Raw genomic sequence first — 18,111 nt, 5'->3', positions numbered from 1 at the left:
ACACTTGAAAATATGCGGGTTGTTTTCAAATATCTTTTGATATTGACTTCTAACATAATTCAACAGTGATAAGAGAACAGATTCTATATGATTTCAATACCTTTAGACAATGAAATTTTTGCACCTTGTTTTATGTCCATGGATATGTTCCAGTGTCTCCTAGTTTAGTGTCTATGGGAACATGAATATAACTGTTGTAAGAAAATTGTATAAATTTTAATTATGTTGAATTGGTTCATGATGTTTTTCAGGTCTACTATGCCCTTCCACTTTTCTGTATGATTAATCTTATTAATTTTTGAGAGTTTGATATTGAAACTCCAACTAAAAAAATCTTTATTTATCTACTTAAAAAATAAGTTTGATATATAGTAGAAATATATATTACCTTGTTCTAAATTTTCCAAGTCTCTTATAAATGTGTTATCATACTTTCATAATTTCATCTGCTATTCAGCTGTATAAAGTCAAAATGTATTTTGACTTCAGTAATGTATTTTGCTGTATTTCTTAGTGGCACGAAATAAATCACTTATCAACTAATTTGTGTTGTAGAAACAAGGCTGTAAAAAAACAGACTATAATATAAGCTTATAGCATAATTTTTCTAGATTTCTATTGAACAAATGGAAATTAAAATTATCCTACAAGTCAACTCACTGCTGAGGAGTGGTGAGTACAGAAAATATGGTTAAAATAATAGGTCTAGTATGTAGAAAGTGCTCAATAAATGTTAGCAGCAGCTACAACTATTACTACTACTGTTGCTGCTGGTACTACTGGTATTGCTATTAGTACTAGTCCTGTTACTGCTGCTACTACTTTTGTTGCTGAAAGATAGAAACTAGATGAGCTCTGATGCAGAATCTGAGGTATACTCAACGTCTATCACTCCCTACTTTCTTGCTTGCTTGTTGTTGTTCAGTCACTGAGTCGTGTCCGGCTCCTTGAGACCCCCTGGACTGCAGCATGCCAAGCTTCCCTGTCCTTCACCATCTCCCAGAGTTTGCCCAGGTTCATGTTCATTGAATTGGTGATGCCATCCAACCATCTCGCTCTCTGTTGTCCTCTTCTCTTTCTGTCTTCAGTCTTTTGCAGCATCAGGGTCTTTTCTGATGAGTCAGCTCTTTGCATCAGATGGCCAAAGAGATCAGATGATCTCTTGCTATTCAAGGGATTCTCAAGACTCTTCTCCAGCATCACAGTTTGAAAGTATCAATTCTTTGGCATTCAACCTTCTTTATGGTCCAACTCTCACATCCGTACACAACTACTGGAAAGACCATTATTGTTTGGTCACTAACTCGTGTCTAACTCTTTTGTGATTCCAGGAACTGTACCCCTCCAGGCTCCTCTGCCCATGGGATTTCCCAGGCAAGTATAGTGCCATTTCCTTCTCCAGGAGATCTTCCTGAATCAGGGATCAAACCTGAGTTTCCTGCTTGGCAGACGGATTCTTTACCACTAAGCCACCAGGGAAAGACCATAGCCTTGACTATATAGACTTTTGTTGGCAAAGTGATGTCTTTGCTTTTTAATACACTGTCTAGGTTTCCTTCCAATCATCTTCTAAGTTCATGCCTGCAGTCACCATCCACAGTGATTTTAGAGCCCAAGAAGAGGAAATCTGTCACTGCTTCTACCTTTTTCCCTTCTATTTGCCATGAAGTGATGGGACTGGATGCCATGATCTTAGTTTTTTTAATACTGAGTTTTAAGCCAGCTTTTTCACTCTCCTCTTTCACCTTCATCAAGAGGCTCTTTAGTTCCTCTTCACTTTCTGCCATTAGAGTGGTATCATCTGCATATCTGAGGTTGTTGATATTTTTCCTGGCAATTTTGATTCCAGCTTGTAACTCATCCAGCCTGGCATTCTGCATAACATGCTTTGCATATAAGTTAAATAGACAGGGTGACAATATGCAGCTTTGTCGTACTCCTTTCTCAATTTTGCACCAGTCAGTTGTTCCATGTTTGATTCTAACTGTTGTTCTTGACCCACATGCAGGTTTCTCAGGAGATAGGTAAGATGGTCACATATTACCATCTCTTAAAGAGTTTTCACAGTTTGTTATGGTCCACACAGTCAAAGGCTTTAGCATAGTCAATGAAGAAGAAGCAGATGTTTTTCTGGAATTCCCTTCCTTTCTCTATGATCCTGCAAATGTTCGCTATTTGATCTCTGGCTCCTCTGCCTTTTCTAAACAGAATTCTAACTTTTTCTCAGGAATCTACTTCTCAGAGAGGATGACTCTAACACCATTTTAAGGACTTATCTGGATTAGCTGAAACCAGTTATGGTAATATCATTCCTTTTGCTTGTGACTGGGTTAAGGGTGGGCATGTGGCGTCTTGACCAACAAAACATGAAGGAAGTCTGCTGAAGAAGCAGGGAAGAAGCTTTGGTAAAAACTTGTCATATACTTAAGAAAGACACACAGGAGTACTTTATCTCTTCTCTTCCTCTGAATATTGTCAGGGAAAAGTACCTTAGTTGTTCTGTTGCTCCCTTTTTGATGCTTTTCAGTTTCCTTTAAAAAAAATATGACCTTAGGATATTTTCCTTACTATCTGGTCAGCTCTTTGCTGATTTTAAAATGTTAAAAAAATATCTTATTCAGCAATCTAAAAAAATTTTTCTGTCACAGTAATGTCATTACCAAAAACAGAAGTTTCACATTTGTTTCTAAAATGAACTAAGATTGATTTGATTAAAGAATTTTATCCATACTATTTATAGTCTTTTTTATTATTTTTTTAAATTTTATATTTATAGTGCTTCAGGTGTACAGCAAAGTGATTCAGTTATACCTATCTATATATATATATTCTTCAGATTCTTTTTCATTATAGGTTATTATAAGATATTGAATATAATCTTCTGTGCTATACAGTAGGTCCTTCAAAACAAAAATAGACTCAACAGACATAGAAAAAGAAACTTAAGGTTAGCAAAAGAAGAAGGGAGAAGGATAAATTAGAAATTTGGGAATAACAAATACAATCTTCTTTATAATAACTAGTTTTCTACTGCAAAGCTAGACTAGCTTTGTGCTGTCCAATACAGCTCTCACTAGCCACATGTGGCTATTTAAATTAAATTAATTAAAGATTCTGTTCTTCTGTTGCACTAGATGAATTTCAAGTGTTCAACAGCTAATTTGACTATGCATTGGACAGTGCACATATAGAATATTTCCATCATTGAGGAACATAATCTTGGACAGTGCTGGGCTAGATTATGTGCCTAGAAAGTTTAAATCTTCATGTATTAGATTAAATTTTAAAAGGCTCCAGCTTCTACAATTTATGCTCAGATAGCTTTATTAACTTGGATAGCATGAAAATAAGTTTTGGTGTGGTAATTTATTTGTCTCAAATTCTGAACTAGTAGAGACAAGATTAATGAAAAAACATTATTTGCATATCCATTATATATATATATGTTAAATATATCTCCTTAACATTTGCTGAAAGCTGAAACAGAAGACAAAGATACTAATAGAAATGTCAAGCGACCAATAGCAAGCTTTATGAAAAATCTGAGCTTATAAAACATGGGCAAAATGTGCGTCTGGCGTGTCTTTATCTGTTTTTTTATTACCTTACCATACATTATTCATATTATATAGCACTTATTTTATTAGGCCCAAAATGTGGGCCCACCTCTACAACTATATAACAGAAATAGATGGGGATTGAGAGATGGGTTTGGCTTTCACACTCCTACCTAACACAGTCTAATATACAGTAGGACTCCCTTCTTCTTCTCACGCATAAAACCTCTATTTTCTGAGATTTACGTTATTCATCCAAATCACTATTTGGTTTCATCACTGCTTTTTACTAACCTCATGATGACCATTTCCTGTCACTGGTTAAAGAGCTTCATATGTACTTCACAGTTTTACTATATGCTTCAAGTCCTAATGTCACCCACATAGAAGACTGCCCAAACTCCTTACCCTTAACAGTCCTTGAACTCCTTGACCTCCATTCAACATTGGGCATGCACTCCCATGATCACACTCTAGAGCTGACCTCAGTGAGAACAGTCTCACTTCTCACATCTTAAATTCAAATATTAATATATTCCATTCTTGGGTCCCCTGACTTGCTTGCTATCTCTTTCACCCTGTTTATCCTGCAACCTTGGTTCATTAATTTTTATGGATTTTTCAAAGTTATATATCTAATTTTCTCCCTGCTAGCCCTCTTTATAGACTCCATTGTCATTCCCTAGTGTACAGTGCATGACTCAACAGTATCCTTAAATTTTCTTGATTTGTTTGCTGTTCTGTTGTAGTCTCACCTTTCTCTAACCCATTTTCATCTAAAACATAAATCTGAGGCTAAATTTTAACCTATACACTTTGCACTTAATTTTATTTGTGCCTAGAAAGCTCTCAATGTCTCTTCCTTCTTTTCTTTTCCAATTTGCCCTTCAGGTCTTTAGCTTCCTATGGGAAGAAATCCTTAACTCCCTAATTAGGCTATGTGCCAATTCCACATGTTTTTATAGTGCTGCTGCTGCTGCTAAGTCGCTTCAGTCGTGTCCGACTCTGTGCGACCCCAGAGACGGCAGCCCACCAGGCTCCCCCGTTCCTGGGATTCTCCAGGCAAGAACACTGGAGTGGGTTGCCATTTCCTTCTCCAATGTGTGAAAGTGAAAAGTGAAAGGGAAGTCGCTCAGTCGTGTCCGAGTCTGTGTGACCCCATAGCTGGACGCCTACCAGGCTCTTCCATCTATGGGAGTTTCCAGGCAAGAGTACTGGAGTAGGGTGCCATTACCTTCTCCAGTTTTTATAGCATTCCATACTTATTCTATCATATCACTTGTCACCCTGCCCTGTGATTTTCTGTGACTTCCTAAGAAATTATAAAATCCTTGAAGGCATAGACTCTCTTACTTTAGTACAGTCTGATAGAAGTAGGCACTCAATTACTTGTTAATTAATGCTGAAAATTTAATACAATCATTGTAATTGAAGCTACATCTAATTATTAAATTGAAACTACACGTATTATTAAAAATAAATTAATAGAACTAAATATCATAAGCTATAAATAAGAGTGTGTTAGCAATAATATGAGGAGAAATAGAGTAGGGTAAGGAAGATTAGGAATCCCAGGGTTGTAGGGAGAAGGGAGGGTTGCAACTTTAAATTCAGTATTCAGATTAGGCCTCACTGAGAAGATGATCAGTTGAGTAAAGATGAGGTTAGGGAGTTAGTGATGTAGATATCTGGGTTGGAAGAGTATACAATTCAAAGAGAACAGCCAGTGCAAAAGCCCTAAGGTGGGAGCATGCCTGGCATATACAAGGAGGGAGGCTGTGGGCCTATTGCAGGGGGAATAAGAAGGAAAACAGTAAAAGATGAGTTCAGAGAAGTAGCAGAAGGCCAGATTGTACAGGCCTTGCAGACCTTGGTATGAGTTTGGATTTAAATAAAACAGAGAGCAACTGAAAGGTGTTGGGTAAAATACACTGAAACTCTGCCTCTCACATTGAGCACTGTAGGGAGCAATAGTAATATCGGGAAATTCACTGAAAAAGCTATTTAGAATAATCCAGGGAAAGACAGGGGACAACTTCCCTGATGGTTCAGTGGTAAAGAATCCACCTGCAATGCAGGTGACACAGGAAACACAGAAAGCATATGAATGAGGAATAGTGTGGGAATGTGGGTAATAGTCTCATGATATGATAAAAACTTAAAAGCTGTCTTTTTAGATCTGAGAAAGGAAGGAGTAATAAGGTATATGACTGGGTATAGGGTTCCCTGGTGGCACAGTGGAAAAGAATCCGCCTGCAATGCAGGAGATGCAACAGACGCAGGTTCAATCCCTCGGTGGGGAAGATCCCCTGGAGCAGGAAATGGAAACCCACTCCAGTACTCTTGTCTGGAGAATCCCATGGACAGAGGAGCCTGGTGGGGTACAGTCCACAGGGTCGCAGAGAGTTGCCTTATAAAGCATCACTACGAACAAAGCTAGTGGAGGTGATGGAATCCCAGTTGAGCTATTTCAAATTCTGAAAGATGATGCTGTGAAAGTGCTGCACTCAATATGCCAGCAAATTTGGAAAACTCAGCAGTGGCCACAGGACTGGAAAAGGTCATCCCAAAGAAAGGCAATGCCGAAGAATGCTCAAACTACCGCACAATTGCACTCATCTCACATGCTAGTAAAGTAATGCTCAAAATTCTCCAAGCCAGGCTTCAGCAATACGTGAACCGTGAAATTCCAGATGTTCAAGCTGGTTTTAGAAAAGGCAGAGGAACCAGAGATCAAATTGCCAACATCTGCTGGATCATGGAAAAAGCAAGAGAGTTCCAGAAAAACATCTATTTCTGCTTTATTGACTATGCCAAAGCCTTTGACTGTGTGGGTCACAATAAACTGTGGAAAATTCTGAAAGAGATGGGCATACCAGACCACCTGAGCTGCCTCTTGAGAACTCTGTATGCAGGTCAGGAAGCAACAGTTAGAACTGGACATGGAACAACAGACTGGTTCCAAATAGGAAAAGGAGTACGTCAAAGCTGTATACTGTCACCCTGCTTATTTAAATTCTATGCAGAGTACATCATGAGAAACGTTGGGATGGAGGAAGCACAAGCTGGAATCAAGATTGCCAGGAGAAATATCAATAACCTCAGATATGCAGATGACACCACCCTTATGGCAGAAAGTGAAGAGGAGCTAAAAAGCCTCTTGATGAAAGTGAAAGAGGAGAGTGAAAAGGTTGGCTTAAAGCTCAACATTCAGAAAATGAAGATCATGGCATCTGGTCCCGTCACTTCATGGGAAATAGATGGGGAAACAGTAGAAACAGTGTCAGACTTTATTTTGGGGGGGCTCCAAAATCACTGCAGATGGTGACTGCAGCCATGAAATTAAAAGACGCTTACTCCTTGGACGGATGCTCAAAAGCAGGGACATTACTTTGCCAACAAAGGTCCGTCTAGTCAAGGGTATGGTTTTTCCAGTGGTCATGTATGGATGTGAGAGTTGGACTGTGAAGAAAGCTGAGCACCGAAGAATTGATGCTTTTGAACTGTGGTGTTGGAGAAGACTCTTGAGAGTCCCTTGGACTACAAGGAGATTCAACCAGTCCATTCTAACAGAGATCAGCCCTGGGTGACCTTTGGAAGGAATGATGCTAAAGCTGAAACTCCAATACTTTGGCCACCTCATGCGAAGAGTTGACTCATTGGAAAAGACTCTGATGCTGGGAGGGATTGGGGGCAGGAGCAGAAGGGGATGACAGAGGATGAGATGGCTGGACGGCATCACCGACTCGATGGACTTGAGTTTGAGTGAACTCCGGGAGTTGGTGATGGACAGGGAGGCCTGGCATGCTGCGATTCATGGGGTTGCAAAGAGTTGGACACAACTGAGCGACTGTACTGAACTGAACTGAGCAATTAACACACACTAATAAGATATAAAGAAGATAGTCAATTCAATTCCAGGCCCAGTCATTCATGGGCTAGGGGAGAAAACACAAGTCCTTAACTTTAGAGGCCTGCGAAGGAGGCAGTATCTTCAGAGGAAAGCCAGTTTCCATTAGAACAAGAAGGTAAAAGGAAAGAAAATTCAGAGACTTCAAGATATAAGGGATTGTGCTGATGATGAATCACGAGTATCTGGGAGCACAGAAGAGTTTCAGTAGTTCGGAAGGGATAGGAAACAGCAGGGATATGCAAAGATTTATGGAATTGAATGGAAAGAGATGAGGAATGATGTGGAAGTCTGGGACTTCTTGAAGTGGCAAACATAAAATGGAATAAAAGCCATAATAAGATTAATCGTTATTTCTCGAACTCAAGAAAGATAATGGTGGCAAGGTTGTGAGTAATGAGGGGCTAGGAAGTTCAAGGTGTGTGTGTCTCTATCTTGATTCCTTTTCAGGAAAGCATATTTGCTCCTAGTGCTGGAGCTTCCTCTTGACTCTTGTCGATGGAACTGATGGACCTAAAAGGCTGGTTCCATCTAATTTCAAAAATTCATGTGACCCTCACACACATGGATTTCTGATCAAACTAGCTCACAGTTTAAAAAATTTCCCTGCTCTAGGGGAAATGTAAGCTAACTTTTCATAGCAGAATTCGGTTTTACTTACATCTGTGTTGCAGGAGCGATACCGTTTCCTTTCCCCAAGGCAATATTTTCCACCTCCTGAAGGTCTGAAAACACATTTTGTTTAACATGTGAATATATTGAGTACATAAATTGCTTGATGGAAACATACTGACATTTAAGAAAATAAAAAATTTGACATTTTATTAGTTATTAAAATAATAATCATGATGATAGCAATAATGATTATGGTTGTCAAACAAAAATTAAGACAATTTACTATGAGTAATTTTATAAGGCTATTAATTGTGATGATACATACATTTTTAAGAAAATGTGATTAAATCAATGTAGTTTCTAATTAACACAGTAAACAGGTATTCAGTTCGACACAATGAGTTTAAAAATCATTTATAATGAAAAGCCATTTTAATCATATTCAACAAAACACATAATCTGATACTATATGTTTATCAAGTAGGAAGTGGAAAGTTTGTTTTTACAGACTAGAAATAAGGAGAAGACACTAAATAACTTTCTGGAAATAGCTTCAGTTCAGAGTATATAATGCAGAAATAAATTTCTATCTTATTTCAAATATTAAATAAAGTTTAAAATAATTAAATTAAATCAGATACACTTGTACTATTATATATTATAATGTACTTTATAGTACATTCAATTAGGGTGTTAAATACTTGTTTTACATAAATCAATTTCTGGAGTATTTAACATTAGAGAAAGTCACATGCTATTATTTTGGCATGTAATATTTAAATGGAAAAAACTAACTTGTTGTTTCAAAAGTGGCCCAAGTCATTCTCTTAAGTATTTTGGTATATTATTTATTACCATAGGGTTTTATACTTTTGGTTATTAAATTACAGTAGCTTGGAGCTGAACTTCATTATCTGTACTTGTTTTAAAAAGATCAAGTCTCAAGTATAATTTTGGTTCACTGATAACTATTATCAATTTATTAAATTATCAATTATCTCATTGATATTAATTACAAATGAGATAATTAAAGTTGTACTTTGAATATATTTTGAATGCCAGTGAATGCTGACTTTAAACAAGGGGAAAAAATGGCCCAGCTTGAGCCAGGATGGGAGAAATGGGTTGGTCAGACAAAAACAAGGTAGTGGGAGTAGTGGTGGCACTGCTGTTTATGAGTGGGTGACAGTGAGCTCAGTTTAACAAAATGAAAAAACCGAAGCAATACAAAGGAAACAATTTCAAACTGAAAAAGAAGAAAAGAGAAAACACATTTAGAGGGAGGAACCAAAGACAGAGATAATAAGTTAAAATAGGAAAAAATAAAAATAGACCGTTTTTTTACCCCAGCAGGGGGAAAAAGCAGAGGTAATATCATAACATCATTTTGCACCAAATAATTGAATTCTAGACAAAAATGGGGGCACTTGACATGAAGCAGCTAAGGAGCAGTTTAGTCTCTGGCAGGACACAAAAGACCAACTAGAGAGATCATCCACCTGTAATGGGCACTGGTGGGAGGGAGAAGCAATACAGCTTAGCAAGGAATACGGCTGGGCTGGCTTTATGCCAGGGGACTCTGGCTAGAGAAAGAGTGGTGGGAGAGGAGCAGTCTGACCTGCATAAAACAGTCATGAAGAGAAAAGTGGTGGCAGTTCCGGAAGATGATTAATGGGGGCATGTGAATGGAAACTATTTTAACACATGGGCAGTATTCTTTTCATTGTGATTTGTGATGCGAATCAAGGCATTTCAACCCTTGAAGTGCTCTCATTGGTCTTTTTAATACTAATGTAGCAGTAATAATTTTATGTGACATGTGAAAAGACCTTAGGTTTCCTGGGAATAATGGTAATGTAGCTAAGACCAGACCTGGTTTCATCCATAATTCAGTAGTTTTTGGAGGAGGAAATCTATCTGATTATTACTAGATGAAAAGTCTGGCTGTACCTGGGATAGATACACACACAATGCTTTTCTTTTCTTTTTAGTTACACAGTAAGGTGAAAAGAAGAAAAAGAAAGTCTGTCTAACAAGGCTCCTCCACTTTCCTGTGCCTATTGCTTGTTCTGAAGAAAGCACTTGGCTCACTGGCGAAACGTTTTTACAGATAACATGTGAAACCACAGCTTTGAATCATTTCCAACTGTGTCTTTTTGTTGGCTCCGGCTTACTTTAGCTACTTACGCTGGACTGTCACAGTGTCTTAGGGATGAGGAGACGCCTCCCCCGCAGGTCCTGCTGCACTCTCCCCATAGTGACCAGGGACCCCAGCCCCCATCTATGCTCTGGGGCCAAGTGCCAAAAGGAACACAATCTCCCTGATAACACCACTGCAAGATTTCACAGAAAACACAGAATTAGCGTTTAGGCAGACAGGGCTACCAGGATAGAAATAAATACATAAAGGTCAGGCAATGACCAATTATAGGCATTAGCATTCTCCCAATAGATAACAGACTGAAAGTTCTTTAACTGTGTTTAGACATTAGCAAAGGTGCATGTGATTTGCAAATTAGCTAAGCAATGATTTATAAATCTCTAACAAATACCAGGTGTCTAAAAAACTTGACTTTACTTCTTTTTTTCCTTCTTTCTCCTCCTCCAGACTTTGGTGTTTTCTCATTATACAGACCTCAAGAGCCTTTTTTAGATATTTTAGTATTATAACATTTTTTTCTTTATATTCCACTATTATTAGACTCATGGAATGATAACGCAATATGGAAAGTTCCCCAGTAAGGAATTTTTATGATGGTAATTGCTTTCTCTTAAAAAAAAAAAAAAAAAAAAAAACGGCCGATTGAGGCTACAATAGTAAAAGAATGTGTTGTGGCATTTCATCTACATGAGTACTGCAGACATAATAAAAGTAATGCCAAGACACTAGGGACAGGGTACAAAAAAACCCTTATATACACTGACTAGCCATGTGTATAGCCCCTACATGAACATGTGTATTGGAATTCTTCTCAGCTTTACTCTCTGCAATAAACCACACATACTGCACATAAGTAGACAGCTAGGAATAATTTATCGAGATGCAGACATCGCATAATCAGCTCATAACTCTAACATGATAAATCTTATTTGCAGAATATGGTAAAAATGAAAGCCATTTTAAAAAAAACCAAGCACTATGCAAGACTTTTATTAGTGCATTTTTTCTGAGTTATCAAAATTTGATGAACCATGCTAATGCTTGGAGAAGGAAATGGCAACCCACTCCAGTATTCTTGCCTGGAGAATCCCATGGATAGAGGAGCCTGGTGGGCTACTGTTCATGGGGTCACAAAGAGTTGGACACGACCGAGGGACTAAGAAGCATGCTGATGATATGAAAGTTCTTTGTTTATATGATGAATAACAATAGTGAACATTATCAGAGTTGAATAACTGTCAGCAATGTTAGATTGTTAAATAAAATTCAACTTTATATTAAAATGTAAAGGGTTTATGACATGTGATTTTTAAAAGTAATCAATTTATTATATTAATTCTATATATCCAAAATTATTTCACTCTCACCATTAGTACTGCTATCACTCTAGACCAAACTGGCAAATGGAATAGCTTGTTACCTGGTCCCGTTGCCTCACTTTCTTCTATCTATAATCGACCTATTCTTCAGGGAGCTATCAGAGAGCTCTTTTAAAACATACTATGGTATCATGTTACTCTTTTTCTTAAAAGACTGTAATGGTTTCCTCTTCCCCTATGGTCAACAGTGACCTTTGTGACCTAGCCCCTGCCTCCCTCTCCAGCCTCATTCTCTTTCTGGTACAGAATGCTCCAAACACACTGGCTTTCTCTCTATTCCTCAATACACTAAACTTATTCTCTGCTCAGGGTACTTGGATTTGCTGTTCCTCCTAGAAATACTCTTCTAATTCCTTCTATTGTAGTCGTCTCATCATTTGGTCTCAGGTCAAGTATCATTCAAAGAGAGGGGCTATCTTTCCTTGACCACTCTTATTATGAAGTGGCTGTACCTCACTACCCCTGCCGCCCTCCCCTCCTCCTACTCCAGCATATACAGAGATTACATCTTCCTGTTTTAGTCCCCTTTACCACTCATTTAAATTACCCATGGCAGAAGATGAGATGGGTTAGACAGCATCACTGATTCAATGGACATGAACTTGAGCAAAATCTGGGAGATAGTAAAGGACAGGGACGTGTGGCATGCTACAGTCCATGGAGTTGCAAAGAGTCAGACATGACTTAGCCACTGAACAGCAATAACTTATTTTTCAAATTATTTTATTACTTTTATTGTCTCCTCTCTTTGGTATACAAAAGCCTTAAGAGCCACATGTGGCTATTCAAATTTAAATTAATTAAAACTGAAAATTCAGTTCCTGAGACCCCCTTTAAGGACTCCATAGCCACATGTGTCTAGTGGCTGTGATACTTGACAGAGTAGATATAGAACATTTCTATCATCACAGAATGTTCTAACTGAAAATGCTGAATGTCTAGAATAGTGCCCAGAATGTAGTGGATATTTAACAAAACTTTACTGAATGAATACATTAGTTAAATTATTGAATTCTGTGTCCCATTTTGGTTACTATATGTCAAGAAGGAACTGGAAATACTGGAGAGTAAAGAAAGTCAAATTCATCTTTGCGTCCTTGGTAGTTGGCATTCAGAGAATGTTTCAGTAACTGTAACAACATAAGGTCTTTTTAAGAAAAGTGCAAAGGAATTATTATTTGTCCATAAAAAATTAGGCAAGAGGAAGTTAAAATTTGGTTGACTATGTAAGGCCAAACATTCTGATCCTAAATCGAATAAATGTTAAAGTAGTGCATTAAAAAAGATAACGAGCTTTGGGCAATTAAAAAGTATTATGAAGAGAAAAAAACCATCTGTCTAAAATGATGAAGCAGAGATAGTTGGCTGAACTGATAATACAGCACCAACTCTGGAAGCAGGGCTGCTAATTATGTATGTGAGAGGGAGAATGTTCAAGGTGCCAGCTAATGATTTACCTAATTGATCTTGAAGACCAACCAGTTTGTATAATGGTATATCAATTGTGTTAGATCTTCATCTATATAAAAATCATAACAGTGAACCAAATATCCTCTGGTTTACATTTTTGGTATTACAAATGTTATTACAAGTAGCTACGTGTAAGAATATTTATGCATCATCTATTTTCCTATGAGAGTAACTGAGTAATGTAGTATTAACCAGCAATTAACTGTTCTTCCCCCACCGTGGTTTGGAAGGACTGATGCTGAAGCTGAAATTTCAATACTTTGGCCACCTGGTATGAATAACTCACTCATTTGAAAAGACCTTGATGCTGGGACTGATTGAAGGCGGGAGGAGAAGGGGATGAAAGAGAATGAGATGGGTGGATGACATCATCGACTCAATAGACATGAGCTTGAGTAAGTTCCAGGAGCTCATGATGGACAGGGAAGTCTGGTGTACTGCAGTCCATGGGGTCACAAAGAGTCAGACACAACAGAGCGACTGAACTGACTGAACACTTAAAAATTCCAAATATTAAAATTTGTGTATTTTTTAAGTCAGAAACTTAGCATTACTGATTTCAAATAAGAATAAAATTTGATTTTACATTGATCTTATATAATCACAGAGCTGCACTTAAATCTCAAAGAGATTTTAGAATTTATGTGGTTTAAGCACTTCATTTTTTCATATAAGGCAACTAGAATCTTAAGACTTGCCCAAGATCACTTACTGAGAAAAAAGGATTTGCTGTCCAAATACATATAAAAAATGTAAGGAAAAATCAATTGGAGGTGAAGGACTATATATCTGAAGATATTATATGCTAATATACTTTATTGAACTGTTTTTACTACATAAAATACAAAATAACACTAGAGATTTTTTAAAAATTCAATTAGCTGCAAGTGTGTGTGTGTATATATATATATATATATATATATATATATACATATACACATACATGGATATGTTTTTTCATACCTCCTTGAATATTCTTATAATTAGTAGAGGAAAAAATTCCACTTTGTGCATTTTTTAGGGCATGAAATTGTGAAGGCCACAAAAACACTGAAAGATGTAGGTTTTAAAGTATTAAATAATATTGTTTTACATGTTTTTTAGATGCTCACAAAATACAGCACAGGGAAAGAAATCACATAAATTCTCCTCTTAAATGTACACTTAATGTACAAGATAAATACAAGTATTCAGTTTGTAAAATGTTGCTCAGTTCTTACCATTAATTAATATATACACAGTAGTAGTATTCTGTAAGTGGTTTGCTAAAACTTTTTATCGTGAAAATTCATGCTATTGATTATATCTATTCTACAGAGTCATAACATAATAGACATATCATAAAGTTAAATAACATAAATTAATGGGTAAAGAATGAAGAATTCATAACCATAATATAAGTATCAGACATTTAGCAGTTGACAAGAGACTGCTGCTGCTGCTAAGTCGCTTCAGTCGTGTCCAACCCTGTGCGACCCCAGAGATGGCAGCCCTCCAGGCTCCGCCATCCCTGGGATTCTCCAGGCAAGAACACTGGAGTGGGTTGCCATTTCCTTCTCCAATGCACGAAAGTGAAAAGTGAAAGAAGTTGCTCAGTCGTGTCCGACTCTGCAACCCCATGGACTGCAGCCTACCAGGCTCCTCCATCCATGGGATTTTCCAGGCAAGAGTATCGGAGTGGGGTGCCATTGCCTTCTCCAGACAACTCAGTCTTCAGTCAGTGTGTTGATTTTAGTTGCTCAGTCGTGTCAGATTCTTTGCCACACCATGGACTGTAGCCCACCAGGCTCCTCTGTCCATGGGGATTCTCCATGGCAAGAATACTGGAGTGGGTTGCCATGCCCTCCTCCAGGGGATCAAATCCCAGGGATTGAACCCACATCTCCTGCATTGCAGGTGGATTCTTTACCATTTGAGCCACTAGGGAAGCCCAAGAATTCTGGAGTGGGTAGCCTATCCCTTCACCAGGGAAAATTCCCAACCCAGAAATACCACCAGGGTCTCTCCTGCATTGCAGGAGGATTCTTTAACAGCTAAGCTACCAGGGAAGCTCAAAGTTGCTCAGTCGTGTCCGACTCTTTGTGACCCCATGGAATTCTCCAGGCCAGAATTACTGGAGTGAATTCCCTTCTCCCGGGGATCTTCCCAACTGAGGGATCAAACCCAGGTCTTCCACATTGCAGGCAGATTCTTTACTTTCTGATCCCACTAGGGAAGCCCATACATTTTCTTGGCTCCTCTGTCCATGGGGATTCTCAAGGCATGAATACTGGAGTGGGTTGCCATGCCTCCTCCAGGGGATCTTCCCAACATAGGGATCAAACCCAGGTCTCTCACATTGCAGGTGGATTCTTTACCATCTGAGCCACCAGGGAAGCCCATCACAGAAGTCTGTGTAGCCTGTTACAGACTTCAGTTCTCATTTTAGCAACATCCTTCTTTGGTCCAAAGCAAGTCCTCTGTTCCTTTTATTTAGTTTCCCTAACTATAAAATGGGGTCTAATTCCAGTTTTTGATTAGAATATGGTTTGGATTAGGATGACTACAGAAATTAGTTCTATATAGACATTCCTTCAAAGAAGTTAAAAATCTATCAAATGACTTGTTTAACGTTGCTCTCTGGCAAAATGTTCTTTTGTGCTTGTTTACTTTCCTCTCAACCTTGCGTTTATAGGAAAGGATCTCTGGAATTTTTGCTATTTCTTCTGGTAGCATTATGTATCTTAATGTAGTACATGATTTTAAGAGAAGAAATTCATTTACCTTAATTAGTTTTTAAAGAAACCTATAGGGAACTTCATGTGGATCAAGTTATTTGAGCTAATTTTCTAGATGATGATATTAATCAACTATACTAAGGTTTTAATCAAAGTTATAATTAATATAATTAGTTTATGGACAGGGAGGCCTGGCATGCTGCAATTCATGAGCTCGCAGAGAGTCGGACACGACTGAATGACTGAACTGAACTGAACACCAAATAAACTTTAAGTATACAAATCCTATAAGCATAGTAAAGGTGAGAATTCTGAGTTTTGTATTTTCTATTTTTATCCTTTTTTAACCTGAAGATGCCAAAACTGTAAAAGTTCTATTTCCATAAGCATAGAATTTTACTTCATTTCTTAAACTAGAAAAGTTAAATATTCAGAGGGAAACTAGTTTTTAATTTTTATTCTCAAGGGTTATATCCAATCTAATGATTTTGTACTATTCTAAATATCAGTCATATTACTTTAGCCTAGCCTATCCAGATAAAGTAGATAAATTTGGCCTTCTTTTCACTAATTCAGGTGTGTTTAACCAGATTCAGAAAGGTGGAAGAAGTGAAACTATCACATTCCAAACATAAAATCTTGTATTGCTCATTCTTGCTTTTCACATTCCTTCTAAATAAAAGAAATATGTCTTTAAAACTATCTAGAAAGATGATATATCCCAGTTAGGCTTTAAAATTTTTCTTAAAAAACACTTATTCATCATTAAACATTTATTTCTGTTAAGCCACTGAATTTTATTAATATTATAAATCAAACAATCTAACTTTGAAAATTTGTCAGAATTCTACAAAGTAAAATTTCAAAATAAGTATACACACAGTATTTTAAAATAATTTTTTAAAACTGGACATATTTTAGGATGTAATTATGGTAGATCTTGTACCATAGCCAGCACTGGGTCTAGTCAGCATATGGAATAAGATAATTCTAAGGAAATCCTAATATTTTAAAGGATGTGATATTGGTGATTCAATATAGAACATTCTTCCCAAATCAGAAAAGCTGAGAGTTGGAGCACAGTGCTGTTAGAAGGCTTTTCTTTCACTGTGCAGGTGTGGGAATGCTAAAGTTTATTTCAGCCCAAATTTTAAATCAGAACTGGTCATCCCATACTATTCAAATTTCTAGAGCAATTGGAAGAGTTATTCTTTTTTCACTTCCTGTGTTTATAGTTTGGGACACAGTCAAAACATATTAAATTCTACTCTGAGAGAATGAAGATCTAAGGCTGCAAATGTCCTATTATATAGACAGTGCTTTAAAAGGACATGTAATAATTCTATTCTAATCTAGTCTAATGTTTAGCATGCAAAAATATTAGGAATCAATGTCATATATATGTAAGACTAAATTCTGGATTGTGTCTCTAATTGGGTCTTGTAGAATCATTAAATTAATCTTTTGGCAATAAACCAAGTATATGAAATGTTCTTTGTGGTCACCATCAGAGCTTACAAGAGCTGGGTTTTTATTATCCTTAATATCCTGTTTAGTAACAATGCCAACACTACTATCAGAATTTTTATAGTGTAGATCTTTGTTTACTATCACATCAAATATGGCATCCCTCCGAGTTCTGTCCAAAGGGCTATTGCTGATGGCATGCCTAACGAAAACTCTTTTACTGCAAGTTATACTGACTGATTTGTAAGAGTGTGACCCATGGACATACAGTACCAGTGCACTGTCTGGGCTCATCAAATTTCCTCCTTTGGTTAAGGCTACTGTCCCAGAGCACATCCATTCAGACCATATGGTTCTTATTCAGCCCTTGAATGGCTTATTCAGGCAAACATCCAATGGCTGTAATAGCGATGTCAGACCCCCCAGGACTCACGCAAAGATCAGTTTTTAATTTTTTGGCCATATTTCTTACTCCATCTGCTAAATGTGCATGGAACAGTTCCCATACTTACATGGAACATTTGTGGAACTGTGCCCCCGGGCAAAGATCCCGTATCTTTTGCAGCCAGAGTTTGACGAGATCATTGTGGATCCAGTCCTCTGGATATGTCTATGCTATCACTTAAGCCATATTTCTCCCCTCCCCCAACCTTTAAAAAAAAAGATTTATTTAAAAAACTATGAGCAGCTTTGGTTTTATCCTGCTGGCTAGACAGGATATAGGTTCTTTCTTGTTCCTTCTGCTGAGAGTAGTTTTGAAATTCAGAATTAAGATCAGAGGTTGTGGATATACCATTCATGCTTCTGAGACACACAAACTCATGCTTACAGTCTG

The 18,111-nt window shown here is 37.4% G+C and overlaps 1 protein-coding gene across 6 annotated transcripts in view; it reads right to left on the bottom strand.

The window, feature by feature from the left end:
• The window catches only part of ADAMTS6 (ADAM metallopeptidase with thrombospondin type 1 motif 6), a 289,127-nt gene that overhangs the window by 93,868 nt on the left and 177,148 nt on the right, over positions 1 to 18,111 (bottom strand). For all 6 annotated transcript variants that reach the window (XR_011249658.1, XR_011249659.1, XR_011249660.1 and 3 more), the window contains 2 exons: positions 10,270 to 10,415; positions 8,129 to 8,192 (listed from right to left, as the gene is read on the bottom strand). Coding sequence is in view for 3 of the 6 variants with exons in the window: in XM_069556308.1 (XP_069412409.1) it covers positions 8,129 to 8,192; positions 10,270 to 10,415 (210 nt within the window). In the remaining 3 variants the exon portion in view is untranslated. The remainder of the gene's footprint in view (positions 1 to 8,128; positions 8,193 to 10,269; positions 10,416 to 18,111) is intronic.

The sequence above is a fragment of the Ovis canadensis genome, chromosome 16 (assembly GCF_042477335.2).
Source record: "Ovis canadensis isolate MfBH-ARS-UI-01 breed Bighorn chromosome 16, ARS-UI_OviCan_v2, whole genome shotgun sequence".
Classification (NCBI taxonomy): Eukaryota; Metazoa; Chordata; class Mammalia; order Artiodactyla; family Bovidae; genus Ovis; species Ovis canadensis.
The sequence above is the reverse complement of the archived record's forward strand: the minus strand, read 5'-3'. Positions and strand labels throughout refer to the sequence as shown.